The sequence below is a fragment of the Orycteropus afer genome, unplaced genomic scaffold (assembly GCF_000298275.1).
Source record: "Orycteropus afer afer isolate SDZICR_OR568_19922 unplaced genomic scaffold, OryAfe1.0 scaffold00002, whole genome shotgun sequence".
NCBI lineage: Eukaryota > Metazoa > Chordata > Mammalia > Tubulidentata > Orycteropodidae > Orycteropus > Orycteropus afer.
In genome coordinates, this window is record NW_006921589.1 from 33,717,042 (window position 1) to 33,739,963 (window position 22,922).

The window sequence follows — 22,922 nt, forward strand, 5'->3', positions numbered from 1 at the left end:
TCAGATGGGATATTTTCCTAATTCTCAAGAGTCTATGATTTAATAAGTATTAATTATACTTACAAAAAGAAAACTGTGACAGCAACAGCCACAACAACAAATGAAAAAGCCCAAAAGGCCATTGCTTCTTTTATCTAACTCTAAGTACATAATGAAAAGATTTAAAAATCTTATTTCCAAACACCATGACAATTGCATCAGAAGCCCACACAAAGACTATTTCAATAAGCGTATGCTCCCAAATATATGTTACTCTAAAAATTACCTTAAACACTTGATATGGTGCCAAGAACATAACAGTCATATGAAAATACTTTCTGGCTAGTTCCTTCAGTTTCCCCTCTTTCTAAAGAGGGGTGGGTAATATTTGTTAATACTACTCAATAGGTTTAGTACATAAAGATCAATGAATAAGCCTTTGTCAAGCCCTTTGGCCCAATCCCTTGGAGGAAACTCTCTAGCATCCTTGCTCCTCTCTGAAGATGGAGTTAAGTTTACATTTCCTTTACCACAGTTTAAGAAGTTAGTGACTTACCACCTAAAGTTTCTATTAACTGCTCTGTGGAGGGTTCCGGGTGGTTCCTCAGGAGAGTATAGATGCTCATCACCATTCCTGGGGTGCAGAACCCGCACTGGGTGCCATGGCCTTTAGCAATCCTTTCCTGAAAGTAGAGAACACAGGGTCCAGCACAAAAGCTTAAAGGCTTAGGGGTAGGAAGCTCTCAGAAAGAAAGAGAGGCTTCTGATCGGCACAGCTAAAGGTAGGTACAGGTTATCAACTGCAAGTGCTGACTGTCCACATTTAAGATGATAAGGGAAGTTTTCTGGAAAGAGATTCCATCAAGGTAGTTAGGAGAGGAAGTCCTTAATGTCAATCCAGTGCATTACTTTAAGAGCACCATTTGAACTTAATCAAGACCACAGAAAATGAGATTACCTGCTTTTATTTTGTCATTTCCCTAAACTGCTATCACTTGGAAAGAAGGAAGGGAGGGAAGGAGGGAAGAAAGGAGAGAGGGAGGGCGGGAGGGAGGGAGGAAGGAAGGAGGGAGGGAAGGCAGGGAGAATTGTGGGATTTATGGTAAGGGCTTCTGTCCAGGAAGAAAGCTCCAGGTTTTCCACTTCTCATTTTTTTTTTTTCCTGCTCTTTGAGGACACCTGGTGCTTCATTCACTTTTGGACATTTTGACTAAGGAAACTTCAGCAAACAAGTTGTAAAAATCCCATGCAAACTTGGCCCTGAGACCACCATACCCAGCTGGCATGTCTGGGATGGCACAGGGGCCGGCAGGGGACAGGAGAGAAGCAGGCGGTGATGTTCCTGCCCCTCTGGCCCTTGGTTCGTGGTCTGTCAGCAACGTGCACGGAGCACCAGTTCCTTGCAGTGTGGGAAGATGTTTTTAAAAGGAGATATAACCCTTGCCCTAAACAAGTTTGTAATTTGTGAGATATGCAACATATATGGGCCAAAAAAAAAAAAAAAAGAAAGAAAGAAAGAAAAAGAGACAACAACAAAGTTGATTGAAGACTTGATTGGCAAAAAATGCCAAACTAAAATATTCAGGTCCCTAACTGAATGTTTCTAGCAGAATTAGTAGCATGTTTCTTTATACAGACCAAATACAGAATACGTATCTCTGCTTTCCTCATTTTTGTAACAGGAAGAATGAATTTTTCCTCCTAGTTTTTGTGCATAGGACCCAAAGCATCCCTCAAGGGAGACCTTCTTTCTGAAGCAATGAGACATCTAAAGTGACCCACACTGTGACCCACTCCCTCCTCACCGCCCCTTCCCCTCTTTAATGGAAGCTTCAAATAGTAATAGAGAAAGCCACAGACCTAAAAAGGAAATAAAAAAAAGGGTAACATTTCCTATTGTAAATGCCTTCTTTGTCCTATAAAGCCATGCTCAGCCTTGGCCAGGACGACTGAAGAAGCCACCTAAAGACATATTTCTCCTGAACTCATTAAGACATGCTCTCACCTGCACGGGGTGAATTCTGGTTTTGGTGCTTCCAACACCTTCCACGGTGGTGATGGCGGCCCCATAGAGAGAGCAAATGGGCACCAGGCAGGCAGTGACAGAGAAGTGACTTCAGAGTTTGTATAACGAAGCTGAGAAAAATTAAAACAGTGACGGAGTAATTTCCAAAAAAAGAAAAGGAAAAATGTATTTAGATGATTATAGTAATAATTACTTTGACATGAATGTAATTAATCAAGTGCACATTAAAGCGAGGCCATCACATAAATCATTTTGAATTTAGCTATGGTTCTCTAAAAATAAAGGATCTTTTACTTGAAATTAAAGCCATTTCACCCTCCAAACTATTTTGCTAAAAAAAAGTGTCAGGAATTGAAATGTTCTCTATTTACCTGGTATTTACTTTTTCCCTTTTCAGTTTGTCAGTTGTGATGGCTGGTCCAATAATTACACTAGTGTGTACATGATACACTTCAAATGATCTCTAGCTTATATGTGATCTTATAAAAAGCCAGGAAGATAAAGGGAAGACGTTAAAATGGGACCACCTAACAGGAAAGTCAGCAGTAACGTCACCAGCAGTAGTTCCGTGATTGGGAGCAGTGGTGGTTCGGTGTAGAACTCTCACAGGTGACTTGCATTTGACTCTCGGCCTGTGCACCTCAGGCACAGCTGCCCAGTCTATCAGTGGAGGCTTACATGTTGCAATGATGCAGAACAGGTCTCAGGGGAGCTTTCAGGCAAAGACGGCCTAGGGAGAAAGAACTGGCTATCTACTTCTGAAAATCAGCCCATGAAAACACTGTGGGTCACAGTGTGGGTTGCACAGGCCTGAGCAGCATTTCCTTCTGTTGTGTCTGGGGTCACCATGACTTGGGGCTGACTTGAGGGCAGTTAACAGTGACAAGTTCAGGAGGGCAGGTAACTTTGTCTGGTTCACTCTTCTGTTCCCAGTGACAGGAGTAGTTCATTGGTTTGGTGAATAATCGGGACCAGTGGGCCTTTCCCCAAATATTCAGGCTGCTGAATGCACTCATTTCATCTCTTCAGAGGAGAATGAGAGAAGTGCATTTGGTCTGGAATTTGTTCGTCTACCTTCAGGAGAATTATTAGGAAGGGTGAGGCAACAGGCTTTTAGACTTGTCCCGGGGAGATCACATAACAGGGAGAAACTGGGCTTTACGCGCAGACCTGGGTCTCAGGCTCTAACACCCACTGGCTCTGTGGCCTTGGTTAAATTACAAATTCCCCTGAACTTCAGTTTCACGTATTTGTGTAATGAAGATACTGAGAACAACCACACATCTGACTACTAGGGGGCAGAATCTACATAGCAAACCTCTGCTGAATTAGTTGAATTCTGACGATTCACTTTTAAAACAACTGCAAATTTACTGTTTCTAGCATTGGAATATTTTATTTCTTGTCAAAATAGAATGTTGTTTACTTTCATTTTAGCTCATAAAAACTGAAGTTGCTCAACTTCCTTTGTTGAGTGGGATGTGAGCCAGGAATAAAAAATCTTGTGGGAAATCAACATGGGAGTCACATGGTCTAATTTTGGAGGAAAGATACCGGATCTTTTTAGAGATGGGGTTGTATCTTGAGATCATCACTGTGCAAGCACCACAATCCCCTCCTCCACAGCCATACTTGGTCCCTGTGAGTCCGACTGGAAGGGCCAAAGTCAAGGAGAAAAGAGGAACTTAAGCTTCTCATCCTCAGATTTTCACACATGTGGAGAATGACTTCACTTTCGGAATAGGTACAGTCCTTGAGATACCCAGGCAACACGGCTTTATGGATTGAATTTTGTTCCCCAAAAAAAGCTGTGTTGAAGTCCTAACCCCTGCTCTGGTGAATATGACCTTGTTTGTTATGAAATAAGGTTTTTCTTTGTAGATGTTGTCGTTATCAAAGTCATATTTGAGTGGGTGGTTCCCAACCCTAATCTCTTCTGAGTGGTGTATTACAAAAGAGGACAGAAACAGAAAGAGAGTCACACAGGGAGTAAGCAGATCCACGTGACAACTGAAGCAGCTGCGTCTACAAGCAGGAGAGGAACACGGAGAAATACCAAGGATCCTTGGCTACTACCAGCCACTAGGAGGGAGGCATGGACAGTTCTCTCCCAACACCCGCAGAACAAATCCACATACTGATACCCTGCCTCTGGACATCTAGCTCCTAGAACTGTGAGAAAATACATTTCTGTTTTAAAGTCACCCATTCTGTGGTATTTTGTTATAGTGGCCCGAAGAAATGAAGACATCGTACAAGTAACTGGTGCCCTAGTATAAATCAGTTAGAATACCACATCTCGTAAGAAATGATTCACTGACACATGAGTAATAAGGGCAGCCATTTGCCAAGGGAAAGGAGTCATCCACATCGGGGATGGAGACTTCTTTTAGCCTGAAGTCCTGATCATTCCTGGTTTAGAAAGACTCCAGCTTTGACTTCAGTTCAGTGCTATCTCTTTTATTTTAATTCATACAAAGTCAGGGGAGAGGGAAATGTCCAAATAGCATCCAAGTCACCAAGAATGGAACATTTCCAATCTAATTGGAGCCTCCACTATACCAAGTCTTTGAAATGAGGAAATGTAGAATGATTGGAAAACAGTATAATACAACTTTGAGTGCTTGTCCTAAAAAAGAAGAAGAAACCTTTAACAGTCTGACATAGGATGCCTGAACTCTCAATTCATTCATAAACTGGTGATGGATAGGAGGGATATGGTCAGTTGGAATATCTTGTCTGGGATGGTATGGGACATACCTCCAATTCTGTTGTGACACATTTATCCAGTTATATGAATATGAAAATCCCGAAGTGGAAAGACTGCCCACAGAGTACTGGCATTTGTAAAATTATGCACAATAGCAAAAAGATGGAAACAACCTAAGTGCCCATCAATGGATGAACGGATAAAACAAATTGTGCTACACACACACTATGGAATACCACACAATGCTAAAAAAAAATAATGACAAGTCCATAAAACATCTCACAGCACAAATGAATTTGGAGGACACTATGCTGAGTGAAACAAGTTGATCACAAAAGGACAAATATTGTATGAGGCCACTATATGTGTGTGTGTGTGTGTGTGTATGTGCGTGGTTTACAAAAATAATAAAACACATCACTAAGTAGAAAATAAATTAATTTTATGCATCTAACATTACAATGACTTTTTAAATCAAATAAAGCTATAGTTTCTTAGAGCATAAATATATAGAAGAATGGCCAAAGACAGGTATATCATCATAATTAATGCTTTAAAACAAACAAACAAACAAAAGTTTACACACAGAAAAAAAAATCACTTTAATGGTTACGAGAAATAGGAGGGGGAGGGAGGGAAAACTACTAACTAGATAGAAGACATGTCTTAACAATGGTGACAAGAAAGGCAATAGACAATATGGAGGAAGTCAGAAAATAAAAGTAATGAATGAAAAAAATAACAAAAACCTATGGAGCATAGTTCCATTGTGACACACAGGGAGTTGCACAAATCAGAGTCGACTCCACAGCACTTGGTTTAATACAGGAGGTACCTATTTTTACCCTGTGCTTGAAGTTTGGGAATCAATCAACCTCCATGAGGAAGACTCGTCAGCCCACTTCAGGGCTCAATTTTTGCTGACCCTCAGTTTATGGTGACCCTGGCTCTCCAGAGCTTCCATGGGTCAGTTCCATGGAGGAGTTCAACAGGAAATGACCACAAGCTCACAGCTGGCTGGGCAGCCTCCCTTGGAGACCAACGCAGGAACTTCAGCAACATGTGACAGTGAGCAAGAGGGAGTCTCCATTTCTTTTCATAGATTACATGGAATTTGCAGCACACAGTACCAAGTGCCTGTAAATTAACATTTCTCAGAACAAATCAGGGTCTCCAGCAGTTGGGTTTCAAAAATCCACATTTTGCACAAAATCTAGGATGAACATTATCTTTGTTGAATTCACTAAGAGTGAATAATTACAAATCTTTTGATCAGCAAGAATGAAAGAGGAGTAGTATTGGAAAGTCAAAACTTTCCAATATATCATTCCCCTTGCTAGGTGAGCCACTTACTTGACTCCTTTCATTCCTATGCACAATCAAAATGATTGTAATGAAGCATGATGAAAGGAAAAGTTCTATAAATGCAAGGAAAATTATAAAGTTTCCAGAGTTTCTTATTTGCTTTGCTTTCCCAAACAAACAAAAGGATATGTTTTTTCCTCAGGTACAACAATAAATTTACTTCAGGGTCTGGATTCTTCTCGATGACCTGTGCAGAGGAAATGATTGTATAGATTGAGGCAGCTTCCCTGTAGCCCATTATTCTGAACAGAAAGAATCACTGAGAATATGTTTGATCTTGTTTTCTTGGCTTGATCAAATATCACTCTTTGCAATTATAAAATTACATAACACTCTATTGTGTTTGGCTTTATTTCAGCAGGACAAATGTTTGGCTCTTTTTCCAGAGGATAACCAACAAGAATTTGCATTCTAATGCAAGACTTGTTTTGGGAAAATAATAGAAGATTACGAAATACTGAATAGTTACAAGCATTCATTTCATATTCTTGAGTTCGCACAGTTGAAGGAAAGGAAAGAAGAACTGATGATAACAATTTAATTCTTATCACCACCTGAAAACATACTCTTTGTTCTTTCTTTAAATTTGGAAAGTTAAGCAAACAAGACCTTGGCAGCAACAGACAGATACCATCCTATCTGCACCCACAGGAAAACGTTCACACAACAACTCACCACCACCTCTCTTTAGTGAACGAATTCCAGAAGACTCGCCAACTTCTTAAGAGAGGGAGCATGATGCAGGGGGAAGCTCATAAACTTTGGGGTGAGGCAGATGAAAACTCAGGTCTCACTACTGCTGGGGACCTGGGACACTTTAAGTACCTGCCCTGAGCCTCCATTTCTTTTCATAGATTATGTGGAGTGTGCAGCACACAGTATCATTGTTCTGTTTCAACTTTGACTTCTTCCTCTTTGCCAGTGGTGTTGAAAAAAAGGATATTGGATTGCAGTTCAGGCACGACGTCAAGGAGAGTGAAAAGTAAAGAGAACATTCCACTTGTGGATTTTGCCTTAGCTAGATCTCAAGAACTCAAAAGAAATATGGGACTGAAAAATTATTTCGTTCATTCTCTTAAGTGATTTAAGAATCACTACCTAAAGCAGCAAAGTGTTAAAAAGTAAACTTACTGTGAAATGTAGTTCTGACTTTCCAATACTACTCCTCTTTCATTCTTGCTGATCCAAAGATTTGTAATTATTCACTCTTAGTATGTGTATGTACTAGTGGTGGTATAAAAGTTTAAGGAGATAGAATGAAGAAGGGTGGGGAAAAAGAGAGAGATCCAGAAGGTCCTAATAAAGAGAACTTGATAACTAGTCCTTAGATGAATACAAATGCAACTACAAAATGACCTCTGAAGACATCAATACAATCAGATGTTTTCCATCTAGTAAGCCTAAAAACCTTTACAAGTAGGTGTCCTCTCCACTAGCTGTTAGAGATGTAAATCAAAACAATAATGAGATATCTCACTCTAGCAACAATAGCAAAGTACAAAAAGACAGAAAACAACAAATTACTGGCGAGGATTTGGAGAGATTGGAACTCTCATACACTGCTGGTGGGACTGCAAAATGGTACAGCCACTGTGGAAAATGGTATGGGGTTTTCTTAAAAATCTGAACACAGAAATACCATTTGATCCAGCAATTCCATTACTAGGAATATATCCTAAAGAGGTGAGAGACAGGACATGAATAGACTTATGCACACCCATATTTATCATGGCACAATTCACTATAGGAAAGAGATGGCAACAACCTAAATGCCCATCAACAGATGAATGGATAACCAAACTATGGTACATTCACACAATGGAATACTATGCAACATAAAGAATAATGAAGAATACACGAATCATCTCACAACATGGATGAATTTGGAGGACATTATGGTGAGTGAAATAAATCAATTACAGAAGGACAAATATTGTATGAAGACCTCTGGTGGAATAGCGCATTTGACTGCTAACCAGAAGGCTGGCAGTTCAAATCCACCAGCCACTCCTCGGAAGGAAGGTTGGGTAATCTACTTCTGTAGTGATATTGCCTTGGAAACCCAAGGAGGGGTAGCTATGAGTCAGATCTGACTCAATGGCAGTGAGTTTATTTATTTATTTTTTTGTATTATTGTGAAAAGTCAAGGACAGCTTTACTCAAGGAAGAAAATTCACTTTGTTGGTTATCGGGGATGTGAGAGAAGGGAAAATTTCAGACTAGTTGGGGGTCACATGTTTATTTGGGTAAGGGGAGAGGTGGTTTGGAGAGAGTCTGTGACCAGCCTGGTGACAATGGGGAAAAGGAGGGCACAGAAACATGCACAAAAGATATAGACAACAGACGCAAATACTATTACATATTTGCAATAGTGTTCGTATTTGTATTTGTATTACATATTACATGCACAATACTGCATTACCAGCGGCACCGAACACTAGGCAATGGGTAAATGCACAGACAGGGGAGAAGATCAGGCGGGGGTAGGTGAACAGAAATATACCCAAGACCAAGGATAGATTTGGCTGAAGATAACTTTACATATGTATTTGTGCTACAAAATTATCCACATACATTACAGAAGTAACAGAGGACAGTGTTGGAGTAGCTTCTCAGAGACAGCCAAACACCTTGAAAGAGAGAATCACTGAGCCAGAGGGCTTGGGACCATAGTCTTGGGGGACATCATGCTCAATTGGCACAATATAGTACATAAAAACCTTTTTCTACATCCTACTTTGGTGAGTAGCAACTAGGGTCTTAAAAGCTTTCCAGCAGCCACCTACCTAAGATACAACTGTTGGTCTCCTCTCACCTGGAACAAAGAAGAGTGAAGAAAATCAAAGCCATTTGGAAATAATTCCAAAGATATGATGGATCATGAGGATCTCAGCCTTCAAGATCCCGAGACCAGAAGAACTAGATGGTGCCCAGCTGCTAATGCCAAACACTCAGAAAGGGTTCAAAATTGGAGATCCTGGTTAGAGTGGGATGAAAAGTGTAGAACAAAATTAAAAAATGACCAGATTGACTGGTTGGATAGACACTGATGAACTCCTGAGACTATGGCCCTGGGTTATCCTTCAGGCCTAGAAATGGACTCACTTCTGTGGATTGGCTCTCAGTCCAACAGTAGAAAGACCTACATGCAGAACCTACCCCAGGGAGATGCACCCCTTAGATCAATCAACTATGAGACATCAGAGGGGCAGCATTCACATAGAGGGAAAGCTGGACAGACAGGAACACATAGATAAGAAGGGCATAGGGAGGGGGTAGTCACAGGGAGTAGAGAGGAGAAGAGTTTTTCATGGTTGGGGATTGTAATTGGGGCCATGAAATCAAATGTGCATGAATTGTTGAGTGTAAAACAAATCTGTTTGTAGATTTGCACCCAAATCATAATATAAATAAATAAATAAGCAAAAAACAAGGAGGTATCCTCTCATTCTCTCTCCCCACCTCTCTTCCCTCCTTTCTGCCCCCACCTCCTCAGTCTTCCTTATTTCTCTTCAGAGAACTAGAAGATTGATAGAAGGTTTCTCATAGTCATATGGCAAGCCAGCAGCTCACACCCAGTTACTTGAACCTGGTACTTTCTTGGCAAACATTAATAGAAGACTATTTATACCATGGTTTCATTCTCCATATGAATTTAGTAATGGCAATGTTGAAAGCTTACCTTTCTTCCATTCACAAAAAGAACAAGTTCATCTGACTCCTTAGAAAGAGACATTATACCAGAATCATTGGCTGAATGTTGTGAAGTTGTATCTAAAGCAAGAGATGATTTCACCCTTGCTGTTGTGTCCAACTGAGAGACTTGCTGAGAACACCCCTGCCGGGGCATCAACAGCTAGACAGAAGGCTGTTGGGTCTGCTTTCTGGGTGTATTCCTCCAATCAAATCCTGCCTATGCTTCCAGCCCTCTTATTTCCCCACCTTCCTCCACTACCTCCACTTTCCTCCTTCCTTAATCCAATTTGAACTTCAATCTCAATTTAGTTCTTACACAATGTACAGTACTCCCTGCCCTTAGGTCAACTGAGTGGAATAAGATGTTCTTCTTACAGCCTACGAGAACCTCCTTTAGTCAGTGAAACGGAACTGAATCAAGCAAGTGTACTGCATTCAGGTACATTCCTAAGTGCTAGATGTATTTGTTTATTCATCTGTTTTTAAATGACAAACCTGTTCTTCTTTTTAAAAAAATCAAGTAAAAAGTGAAAGTCCTCCTTCCTCAAGTGTGTTTTTCAGAGTGAACTAGTGACAGATTGCTAGGTATCCATATTGCATTTTCCCATGTACATATCAATCTATAGGTATGTAATACATTATTTTTGTTTCTAAAAAAGTGAAACCCAGGTATTCATACTGCTTCCATTTTTTTTTTTTTTAAGTTACTTAGGCTCTCTGTGCCTCAAGAGAGAAATGGACAAAATAGTAGTATCTCCCTCAGGGTTGTTGTGAGCTAATATAAAGTGCTTAGACTAGAACCTGACATGTATGATGCCCTCAACAAATGTTAACTATTTTATTATTGACAAATTTATAAACAGTCTTCTAATAACCTAGATTTAAGTCTTTTTCCATTTTTATTTTTCACTATTACAAATGTCAGCAATAAAGAAGACCTTCAACAAGATGGATTGACACCTAGAAAGGCCTTCGATTTCAAGTAGACACTGTATCCTGGGGTACGGAGTCCCCTGGCTGCTAGCTGACATTTCAGATGTGATTTCAATGGGCCATTCCACTGTTCTGTGAAACTGGTCACTTCTGGGTGGTACAGTATGTGATGTGACCAGTGGGTCCCACAGTCATGAATTCCCTCCACTCTGTTGCAAAATGAATTCCTTTACTTTGCTATAAATTGATCTGACATGATGTTACATTGGATTTCATGACACTGGACTTAACACTGTGGAAGCCCTTACAGTGTTGATGGCTTAGGCCCTGCAGGCAGTAAAAACAAACCTTTACCCAAAATACGTATCTATTTCTGTTAAAATGAACCCGGTGGAAGGGTTTGAAGAGTCATCAGCTTGCCACCACTGTGGTTAATTGGCCTCCTGGAGGGATGGTGCCAAACTGGGATGCAGCAGAAAGCCTACAGGCAAAGGCTCCAAAAGGAGAATGAGAAAAAGAAATCCAGATTGTAAAAGAGAGGGGAGCATAGGATGGAGTTGGAGAGGTAGGCAGGGGCTAAATCTTGTGGGCTAGATCATCTTAGGGACTTGGGACATTATTCTGGTGGAATGAAGAGGTAAACATTGAAGGGTTTTAGGTAGGAGAGTAACAGTGTCACCTGTGTGCATGTTTATTCACGGATTTATACATAACACTGACATTAACATAAAGAATGGCTTGGATGCAGGGAAAGCAGAAAGAGGCTATTGCAATCGTCAGGTGAGGAATGATTGTGGTTTGAAATAACATAGTGGTCATGGAAATAAAGAGAGTGAGAAGCAGACTCAGAACTCTCTGTAGGTAGGGCTGAAAGGACCTCATATCTGAATAGATGCAGTGAGAGAATGGAGCATCTTGGATCACTCCCAAGGCTTAGCAGCCTGTGGATAGCTGAACTGACAAGGAGATCCACTGAAGCACATTAAATTTACCTCATTGCAAATCGTCAAGCACTGGGTGCTAACCAAGAAGTTGGAGGTTCAAGCCCACTGTCTTCGTTAGCTAGTCCTATTGTAACAGAAATAACACAAGTGGATGGATTTAACGAACATATTTATTCTCTCAGAGTTTAGGAGGCTAGAAGTCCAGATTCAGGATGCCAGCTCTAGAGGAATACTTTGTCTCTGTAGGCTCCCGAGGAAGGTTTAACATCTATGGGCCCAGCATCTCTTAGAGATCTCCATGTCTTGGCTTCAGTCTTCCCCTGGGTCTAGGAAGTTCTCAGTGCTGGAACCCTGGGTCCAAGAAATATGCTCCATTCCTGGTTCTTCTTTCTTGATGGTAGTCAGGCCCTTCCTTCTTGGCTTGCTTCTCTCTCCTCTTATCTCTTATAAGATAACAGGTGATGTAGGCCACATCCTAGGGAAACTCCCCTTACATCAGATCAGGCCTGTGATCTGAGTAAGGGTGTTGCATTCCACCCTATTCCCCTTATAAGCGATTGGCCGATCACATCAGTTCACATTATGGGAGAGATGACATCATTATCTAACAGCCAAACCACTGAGAATCATGGTCCAGTCTAGGTGACACAATCTAATCTATAACATCTACCCAGAGGTGTCTCAGAAGAAAGACTTGGTGATCTACTTCCAAAAAATCAGCCACTGAAAACCCTGTGGAGCGCAGTTCTACTCTGACACTCATGAGATCGCCATGAGTTGGAATCTATTCGGCGACAACTGGTTTAAGTTTGCTGTGTCTCTGAGACATCCAAATGGCAGTGAAGGGCAGGAGTTGGGTCTGCAGAGGTTGAGCTTAACAGAGAAAGGTCTGAACTGAAGACAGAGAGGCCGGAGTCATCTGCAGCAATGGGAAAGTGTGAGGCAAAAGACAATGGGGACCACAGCTCTCTTAGGAACTGCAACATTTACAGAGGTGCGGCTGGAGGAAAGGAGTTGCCTGGCGGACAACAGAGAGGCAGCCACTGAAAAGAGGATGGAAGCAGAGGAGAAGCAGCTCTACCCTCCCATCCTTGCCCTCCCACAGCCAGTGCCAACACAGCAGCAAGAATGACCCTTTAAATATTAGTTCTTGTTACTCTTCCGCTCTGCATTTCACTCATCTTAAAAGCCCAACTCCTTACAACGGTCTCAAGGGTCTAACTCACCTCTCATCAATCCCAGTGACGCAGGCCCCGCTGACGTTCCACAAATGGGCCAGCACCTTCTCTCCTTAGGGACTTTTCTCTAGTTGCTCTCTGCCTGTAATGCTCTTCCTCTGGATATATGCTTGGCTCACATCCTCATCATCTTCATTTCCTCAGTAAGGGCTTTACTGACCTGTTTCAACTACAACCTGGCTTATCCTACTCTAATTTTTCCCTTAGCAGTCATCACCATCAGTCATATGCTGTAACCTACTTATTGTGTGTTTTTGTTGTCTATCTCCCTTGACCAGAATATAAGACCACAGCCCCTGGCAACCACTAACCTATTTTCTGTCTCTATGAATTTGTCTATTCTTAACATTTCATATTTATATGGGTCATTCAATATGTGGTCTTTTGTGTCAGGCGTCTTTTACTCAGCATGTTTTCAAGGTTCATTCATGTTGTAGTATGTATCAATACTTCATTCCTTTGTATAGCTGAATAATATTCCTTTGTATGGATATACCACATTATGTTTATCCATTTATTAGCTAATGGACATTTAGTTTGTTTTCACTTTCTGGCGATTATAAATACTGCTCTATAAGCATTTGTGCCCAAGTTTTTTGGGAAATATAGGCTCTCAGCTCTCTTGGGTATATATCTAGGAATGGAGTTGGTCGATCATACGGTTACTGTATGTTTAACTTTTGGAAGAACTGCCAAAAAGTTTTCCACAGAGGTTGTATCATTTTACATTCCCATCAGCAATGTATGAAGGCTTTGATTTCTCCACATCCTTCCCAATACTTGTAATTTTTAAAATTATTATTATGGACATCCTAGTGGGTGTGAAGTGGTAACTCATTTTGGTTTTGACTTGCATTTTCCTAATGACTAATGAGCTCTGGTGGCATAATGGGTGAGGCATTTGGCTGCTAACCAGAAGATTGGTGGTTCAAATCTACCAGATGATCTGTGGGAGAAAGATGAGGCAATCTACTTCTATAAAGATTTACAACTTTGGAAACCCAACAGGGGTTGCTGTGAGTCAAAATCAACTTGATGGCAGTGAGTTTGGTTTTGGTTTAATGACTGTTAAGTGTATTTTCATATGTTTATTGGTCGTTTGTATATATTCTTTAGAGAAATGTCTGTTGAATTCCTTTTCTTATTTTAAAATTATTGGTCTTTTTATTGTTGAGTTAGAAGAGATCTTTACATATTCTGAACACCAAAATATCCAAACAAATTGCTGTAGAGTTGATTCCAAACTTAGCAACCCAATAGGATAGAGTAAAACTGCCCCATAGGTTTCCAAGGCTATAAATCTTTATGGAAGTAGACTACTATATCTTTTTCCTGTGGGGTGGCTGGGGGTTTGAACCATTGACCTTTTGGTTATCAGTGAGTGTTTTAACCACTGTACCACTGGTGTGCTCCTTTAGTCCATAGACTCTTTAAGTCATTATTATTTATATTTAAAATATAATTCCTCAATCCATTCTGACAAGAAAATGAGGGTGACAGCATATGGGAAAAATATGTAGAAAATTGCTTTTAACTAGACAGTATAATTTCTGTTGGTGGATACAAGCCAAATATGAATCACATATCAGTCACCATTTATTCCATTCAACTGTATAGATCTGAGAGACATCACCCCAGAAATAAATCCCATGGAGAATATCTTTCTAGAGGTAATCAGTTAGTATTTATACAAACAAAAGTTATTTTTGAATTGCTTAAGCATATCTATCAAAATCTAAATGGAACCTTTCAAATCAACTTTATGTAAAAGCAATATTCTGTGGAATGATTTCTGGTTGTGACAATCTGTCTATCAGGCTTAGCACATTACAGTGTAGATACTGGATAGTTTGCTATGTCGGAAGAATCACCCCATTTTCTCTCGAAGTTTACACTGGATTCACACAGGTATATTCCAAGGAACATAGGATCCAGGTTCATCCCTTGGGATCTAGAATAAAAGAACAAATAAGGATTTTTGCAACTTGGAAAATGTTTGGGACTTAGTGCAACACTGAAACACAGCAGGAGATAAAAATAGGCTAAACACCACCTGGAGGGGGAGCAGGGCAACAAGAAGCTGGGAACACTACGCCATGTGAAGTGTGGAGGAACCCAGGAGGGGAATTAGTGTCAGGGCGAAGGGGCGACAACAGTATCCTGTCACACTTGAAGAGAGACAGATGAAAAAAGGAGGCAATCTCTGTTCTCCAAAGTGGAAGAGGCAATTACCATAGTGGGGACTTAGGAAAACAATAAAAGATAATACAAAAAGCCAGTGTGAAAGGAGGAACAGCAGGGGGCTTTCTCCTTGGTTGTAAGGAATACCTTAGAGTCAGAGGAGTAACTGTGAATGGAATGACTTCCTCCCATAACTGGAAATTCCATCACTGAACATAACCAAGGAGAGCTGAGATATTTGCTGGGCAGGAGTGTTGTTGCAGGAGGGATTTCTGCTATTGGGGGCTGTTATATAAATGGGTCAGAGATGGCCCCCATGTATTAGCTAAAATAGCCCTCATGTTGCTTTCTTCTTCACAGCAGGCTAGGACTGTTGGCCCAAAATCTTCCAGTGCCAATTTCAAATTTTCGTACATCTAATTGATATAAATATAGTTCAAATGAACATACATCCAGCCATTTACAGCCTACTTACTTTATGTACCCTTTGAAACTACATCCAACATCTGCTAACCATAGATATGATAAACCGTGTAACTATAAAACACCCCAATCGCTGCTGCCATTTGGAGCTCTCTAACCCAGACTCCCCACCTTGCTGGTGAGTGACATCAGGGTTTTAGAGGGTGGAGTGAGGAGTGGCCCATATCCTTGGCCTGGATGATCTAGGTTCAGGGCACACTTCCTGAACTTCGATTCCTGACCAGGGTATTCGGGGAAGAGCACAAGACAAGGTACAGGGTTGAAGTGCTTTCTGAGAGGAACACAGAACTGATGGGAATTAACCTCTTTTTCTTTCAAGTAGCAACTGAATCCTACTGAGAGCCAGGCAGGGCCAGGCTGATGAAAAATGCAACCTAAGGGGAACAAGTTCAAGTGTCACTCCACTGTTCTCCTGATGAATGCTCTCTGTATTCCTGACACACTTGCTTCGGTGGAAAACCATTACTTTGGTTCTCTAGTGCTGCTATCACAGACATACCACAAGTGGACAGCTTTAACAAACAGGAATTTATTCTCTTACAGTTGTTTTTGTTGTTGTTGTGTGCCATCGAGTCGGACCCGACTCATAGCGACCCCTCCTTGGGTTTCCGAGGCAGTATCACTACGGAAGTAGATTGCCCCATCTTCTTTCCGAGGAGTGGCTGGTGGGTTTGAACCGCCAGCCTTCTGGTTAGCAGTCAAGTGCCTTAGCCACTATGCTACCAGAGGAGGCTAGATATCCAAGTTCAGAGTGCTGGCTTTAGGGGCCAGGTGAAGGCCTCTTGACCTTGGGCTTCAGCTCTGCCTCCTGTCCCAGGCCCACTAGAGCTGGAGGCTTTTTTTTTTTTTGACTCATGCAGCTACTGGCTGCTGAAGCTGATGAATCCAAGATTGACAGGTAAAATGGCATAGACTCAACATTAGCAGACAACGTGGCAGGCCACTAGTTCAAGTCCAAGAACAATCCTAAGATTGGCAGGCAACATGGCAGGGAACTGAGATGAGGATTCAGCCAAATGCAGGATCTAGATATGTCAAAAGCTGGACACATTTCTCAAAGCATCTCCTATTTACTGGAAACAGGCCACATCCTGAAGGCAATTAATGAGCTGCTCACAGCAGATTCCACCACAGAGTTAATTACAGCACAGTCAGTCTCATCATGGGGAATAACTGCATGCAGCTGCCCAGCCACTCCAAACCACAGCCCAGCCAAGTGGACACACCACCTTAACTATAACAACCACCGTGGTAAGTTAAGGAACTTTGACCACAAGGACAGGAGCCCCAAACCTAGAATTGTAGAATTGTTTCTCTACTGGGCAGCATACCATTTGTGTGAACTTGTCCTCACAGGCCATTCTAATCTTCTCTGGGGTCAGTGGACTACTGAGCTTCGATGGTCCAAACAGGCCTCTCTCCCGTCGTGCTGCACCCACTGCATCGTGGATGGCAAAAAACACAGAACATCCTAGGAATAGCCCAGACTCTCCCAGACCCTTGAAGGGGGAAAATCAACTAGATTATGACTTATAAAACATATACGTGGCGAAAAACAAACAAACAAACTCACTGCTGTCAAGTTGGATCCGACTCATAGCGACCCCTCCTTGGGTTTTCGAGGTGGTATCACTACAGAAGTAGATTGCCCCATTTCCTTCTGAGGAGTGGCTGGTGGGTTTGAACTGCCAGCCTTCTGGTTAGCAGTCAAATGCCTTAGGTACTACACCACCAGAACTCTTACATACTTAGTACATAATACATAGTATATATGTAACATATATAATGTATGTATTACATATATATAACTTTTTCATTTAAAAAATAATTTTATTCTTTCTACCAAGAATTCCCATTTTTAGGATTCTAGCTTAACAAAATAATCCCAAATGGAGAAAGCAGATATGGGTATGATGATGGTTATTGCCAAGATGAAAATCAGATACCACCTGATGGCGAGAGTAGGAGCTCTGGTGGTGTAGTTCCCAAGGCATTTGAGTGCTAGCCAGAAGGCTGGCAGTTCAAATCCATCAGCGACTCCTCAGAGGGAAGGTTGGGCAATCTACTTCTGTAGAGATACTGCCTTGAAACCCAAGGAGGGGTCACTATGAGTTGAATTGACTCAACAACAGTGTTTTTTTTTTTTTTTTGCAAGAGTAGTTCATGTTAGGCTGCAAGATTTGAAGTGTTATTTTTTCTTTTAATTTATAATGCTGTTAAACTGTTTTGCAATTAAAATGTTTAATAGGGATTTTTCTCCTATAATCTTGATTTAAAAAACCATACAACCAAGAGATGAACGTAGCCCTCTCCTACACAGATATCATGCAAACATTCATTTATTCATAGACAACAGCTTACCTTAGATGAATACAGGGTATTTGAGTTTTGAGATGGAGGCAACAAAGAAATGTGCAACTCTGTGGGGATGTCACAGATAGCAGGGATTTTATATTGGTTTGGACCACGTGTGTACAGGACACCCTGAGGAGAATAATTCAGTTCCTCTATTGTATAAAGTCCCATGCCTTGAATAAATGCTCCTTCAATCTGAAGCAAAAAATAGAATTTCCACATATGAGAAAATATGGTCAACAGTAGTAGCATTTCAACTTCATGCTGTTTGTTTGAATTTTTAAAATACAGTTTAACGGTGTTTTTAGGGTAGCTTGAAGTATGCCTCTGAAAGTTTACCTAACAATTTTTCTAAACATTTTATCCAACAATCAGTTCAAAGTCAATGGACTTGGGTTCTAATCTTGGTTTTGCTGCTGAAAGTTTAGCTCTCGGAGAGATCTTCAGAGAGCCTGTAGCCCACATTCTCTCATTTGTTTCTCCCTATGGGGCAGCTAAGTTTAAATGGTTGACTATTAACCAAATGGTTGGTGGTTTGAGCCCACTCAGTGACATCTTGGAAGAAAGTCCGGGCAATTTGCTTCCCAAAGCTCACAGCCTTGAAAACCCTTAGGGATGCTGTTCTACTCTGCAACACATGGGGTTGCCATGAGTTGGAATCAGTTGGAATCAGCAATAGGTTTGGCTTTTGGTTTGATATGGTAGCTAAACCCCAGTCAGGCTGACTGATTTATCCAGACACCAGTACACTAATGAGGGTCTCAGGTCTCAAGACTTTCATCATCTCATCCCACCACACTGACTTGTGAGCTAGCTGGCCTCGCATTTCTTGACTTAGTTTTTCCCCTTGTGACATGAGGGTTTGAATTGTGTGCTCTCTAAGTTTTAACATGTTCTTAGTTTCACATCAGCATGTGGTCAAAATTGCCTTTCCACATATTTTTCTGATTTCTGGGTCTCTACTTAGTTTACTCTCTCCTGTGACCACATTTTCTCTACCCCATTCTCTATCCTTTGCTTCTTTTAGCTGAGATGTCTATTGGCTGTCTATTATCTTGTTTTCAACCATGAGTATTAGATGAATATTCCTAAAACTCCAGGCCACTTCCCAGGTCAAGTCATCTCTGTCAACTGAATTAGGTGCCTGACCTTGGAGACCCTCCATCAACTCAGTTCCCTTTCATTCTCAAGCTCCAGCCTCACGTCCCACTCCTTTAACACAGTTGCCCACCATTGTCATCAGCCCTCTTCTCATCACCAGTTGTGAACACATGGGCTGAATTCCATGATTTTCCTTAGGTTGATTTCCTCCACTCTCCTCCAACCCAGAATGCTATTTCTTGTTCTTTCCGTGACAACCTGGTCTACATCCACTTTCCCTGAAACCTCTTTTGACTATTCCAACCCTTACATTCTCCCCATTCTCCAGTGACAGCTGGTTGCACCCCACAGTGTCGCGACTGGAGAGTAAATTAGATTCTGTTCTAAATTGCAGGTGGTGTGCTGAACTACCCACAGATGTGAGGCAGGTAAAGAAAATAAGTGAGGCTTCCGGGTAGGTCTTGTTGTCACAGAATTAGAGAACAGGTGACTCTCTAAAGATGCTGCCACTACTCAAATCTAACTGACTTTTGCTTTGTGGAAATGTAGGCCCAGTGTTGGCAAATTTGTTGTCTTTTCAAAAAAATCCAAAAAAGCTACACGTTTGAATTTTTATATAAAGCAGTCTGTGATTTTCCAATCTTATCAATTATTTCAAATTTAAGGAAACAAACATCTGGGTGCAAAATCCAGCTGCTCCTCTAACTGTTTGATGTTTGTTATCCTAATTCAACTTTAAATCCCCTTAAGACAGACCCTATCATGTGCCCCAGACCCAGCGCTCAGCACTACACTTTATTTAAATCCCCTTAAGACAGACCCTATCATGTGCCCCAGACCCAGCGCTCAGCACTACACTATATTTATTTATTTAGAGATTGTGTGTGTGTGTGTGTGTGTGTGTGAGGGGGGTGTCATTTTGTTACCTCTTGGCTTGGCCTTGCCTCATCCAAGCACCATGATCACAAGCTGTGTGTTTCTTCAAAAATTACCCAAAACACCTTTGATTACTTCCCTGTTTTGAAACAGTAAGAGATTTGAGCTCTGGGGCAGGCCTGAGTAGAAAGATTTTGACTAAAGGGGTAGAAAAGTAAGATGATGAATAAGCCAGATGGAATGTTTTCCCTGCAGATCCCCGGAGCAGTTTTGGCCTTTACAAACAGGAAGAGAACAAATTAATTACACATACCTGGCCTATGTCAAGGGCTGGATTTATACTGCAGCCAACATCCATGACAATGTCTGTTCTGATGTTCTAGTAATAAACCAAACAAGTTTACATTTTATTTTAATGAAAACAACGGAGAGAGAAGCAGCTGGGAAGTAGATTGGCATTGAAATAGAGTCTTTTTTTTTTTTTTTTTCTGGAAGGCTATGTACTTTAGGAGAAAGAAGTAACAAAGATTTCATTATGTGACAAAGAAGGGCTTTCAAAGTTATATAAATATTCTTAAGGAGCTTAACCACTGGGTTGTCCCCTCCACCCCCAGGAGATAACAGAAGAACAATATTTACTTGACTTTCATTCAAGCTGAGTGACATAACAGATTGAGTTTAATCCACTCCAATGGATACAACATAGGACACAGCAAAACATCTATGACCCTCGTGATAAGAGTTTTCATTTTCAGAACAGAGATCAATCTGACATCAAAAGTTGGTGACCAAAAGCTCTCATGAGGAGGACCACAGCAGGCCCAGAAACACCTTCCTTCTCCAGCTGGTCTGTGTGTCCTTTCATGTTTCATGTGGTTTCTGCATGACAAACATATTCTGCTTATAATTATTAATGGCACATAAGAAACCCAATAGTTTATTTGATCTAGAACTTTTAACTTTTCCCCCAACATAATTATAATAACAAATATATAAATATATAATGATAAAATATAATCATCCAGAATGTTTTCCCAGAATACAACTTTGGGTAGTCATCTCTATTATTTAAAGACACAAAAAAGTGTAACATTCTCTTTGATAGCAATGAGGTTGGCCTTCCAAGAGACAATTGACCTCAACTAGAGGTAAGGGGATGGATCTCTGGTGGTGTAGTAGTTAAGGCATTTGGGTGTTAACCAAAAGGTTGGTGGTTCAAACCCACCAGCTTCTTTGTGGAAGAAAGACGAGGCAGTCTGCTTCCATAAAGATTTACAGCCTTGGAAACCCAATGGGGGTCACTATGAGTTTTAATCAATTTGATGGCACTGAGTTTGGTTTGGTTTGAGAGATAAGGGGAGGTGCTCTGTAAAGTCTGCAATGTTGCTGAAGGTTCTGCTTTCAAAGCAGTGGACTTTGTGCTGTTTGTGATTTTCTTTTGATAGGGCTGGAGAGAATAGTTCGAGATTGTTGTGGCAAGTCTCTAAGAGGGCCCTCAGTGATCTCATCTCCTGGTATTCATATCCTTGTATATGTGCCCCACATTGTACCTTGTGACCGATATTGAGCAGAAGTGACAGTATGGCATTTCTGAGGTTAGGCTAGAAAAGAATGCAGCTTCCATATTGTGCACTCTCTCATTTGTTTGTTTTCTCTTTTTCTTGCTGATCACTCACTCTGGGGGAAGCCAGCTCCACGTCCTGAGAACACTCAGGTGGCTTATGGAGACGTCCACATGGTGAGGAATGGAGGCCTCTGCCAGCAGCCAGTGAAGAATGGAGACCTCCTGCTAACAACTCCACGAGTGAGCCTGGGAGCAGATCCTCAAGCCCCCATTGAGCCTTGTGATGACTGCAGCCCCAGCTGGCAGCTTGGCCACAACCTTATGAGAGGTCATGAGCCAGAAACACCCAGATAAGCCACTCCCAGATTCTTGACCCTCAGAAACAGTATGAGCTAATACACATTTGTGGTTTTAAGCTGCTAAATTTAAGGTTAATTTGTTACACAGCAGAAAACTAATATATAGTGTAGGTTCAAAGAAATTCTGTAGGAATAAGGACACGTCTATCAACATAAGGAGAACAGTTGGAAAACAAGTCTCTAGGGAAGGACCCTGGTGAGAGTTTACAGGTAGCCTACGTGGGGCTACAGATCTAGTTTCTGTGAAAGCATCTGATAAAACTACTTAGCACATTTCTTTAAGGGAGCTCAAGTAAGTTGTAAGAACATACCTTACCTAAAGTTTCATACCAAGGCTAATTATTACTTTGTTCTTGGATCTTAACAAGACCAAGGCATATATATATATATAAGATATAAGAAAAATCAAATGATTAAAAGCAGTGTTTTCATCAACTTTCTCTTTGAGGGAGAAGGGATATAGAAATCAGTCAGTATGAGGGAACTTTCTACCAACTTCCCTAACACAAGATAGCTACTCTAGCACATAAACCAGTGCTGAAAGTAATGACTATTTAATTCCAGTCCAATATCCCCCAAAGGTGCTCTGGTTTGCATCAGTTGTCATTGCCAGAATCCAGACAAGCCAGAAACTTGAACAGGCAAGTTTAGTAAAAGTAAATACTAAATGGAGTATTAAATAAAATCTTCCATCTGATCACAATCCAAGAATGTAGTCACAAGGGATGCTTGGAGATACAAAGAACTAGAGCTTGGCTCTCAGACAGATTTGATTATCACTCACATGATAGTGCAAAGGCATTGTTCTGGTTCCCTAGTGCCGCTCTGACAAGAATATACCACAAATGGGATGGCTTGAACAAATAGGAGTTTATTCTTACAATTTGGAGGCTTTAAGTCCAAGTTCAAAGTGCCAGGCTCTAGGGACTGTGTGAAAGCCCCTCAACCCTGGGCTTCAGCTCTGCCTCTTGCTCCTGGCCCGCTGGAGCTAGAGGCATCTCTTCATTCAGGCAGCTACCGGCTGCTGAGGCTAAGAAGCCCAAGGTTGACAAATAAAATGGCACAGTCCGATGTTACCAAACCACATGGCAGGCCATTAACTCAAGTTCATT

The 22,922-nt window shown here is 41.2% G+C and overlaps 2 protein-coding genes across 2 annotated transcripts in view; both read right to left on the reverse strand.

Annotated features, from left to right (window-relative positions):
• The window catches only part of LOC103193035 (aldehyde oxidase 3-like), a 124,634-nt gene extending 114,818 nt beyond the window's left edge, over nt 1-9,816 (reverse strand). The window contains 5 exon segments of the mRNA XM_007936136.1: nt 536-662; nt 1,985-2,093; nt 3,560-3,659; nt 6,213-6,267; nt 9,763-9,816. Of these exon segments, the coding sequence (XP_007934327.1) occupies nt 536-662; nt 1,985-2,093; nt 3,560-3,659; nt 6,213-6,267; nt 9,763-9,816 (445 nt within the window).
• Nucleotides 9,817-14,791: 4,975 nt separating this feature from the next.
• LOC103192306 (aldehyde oxidase) overlaps nt 14,792-22,922 on the reverse strand; it is a 92,429-nt gene continuing 84,298 nt past the window's right edge. Inside the window, exons 32-35 of the mRNA XM_042783586.1 lie at nt 20,201-20,266; nt 17,917-18,105; nt 16,887-17,054; nt 14,792-14,842 (exon numbers count right to left, since the gene is read on the reverse strand). Coding sequence (XP_042639520.1) covers nt 14,792-14,842; nt 16,887-17,054; nt 17,917-18,105; nt 20,201-20,266 — 474 coding nt within the window. The remainder of the gene's footprint in view (nt 14,843-16,886; nt 17,055-17,916; nt 18,106-20,200; nt 20,267-22,922) is intronic.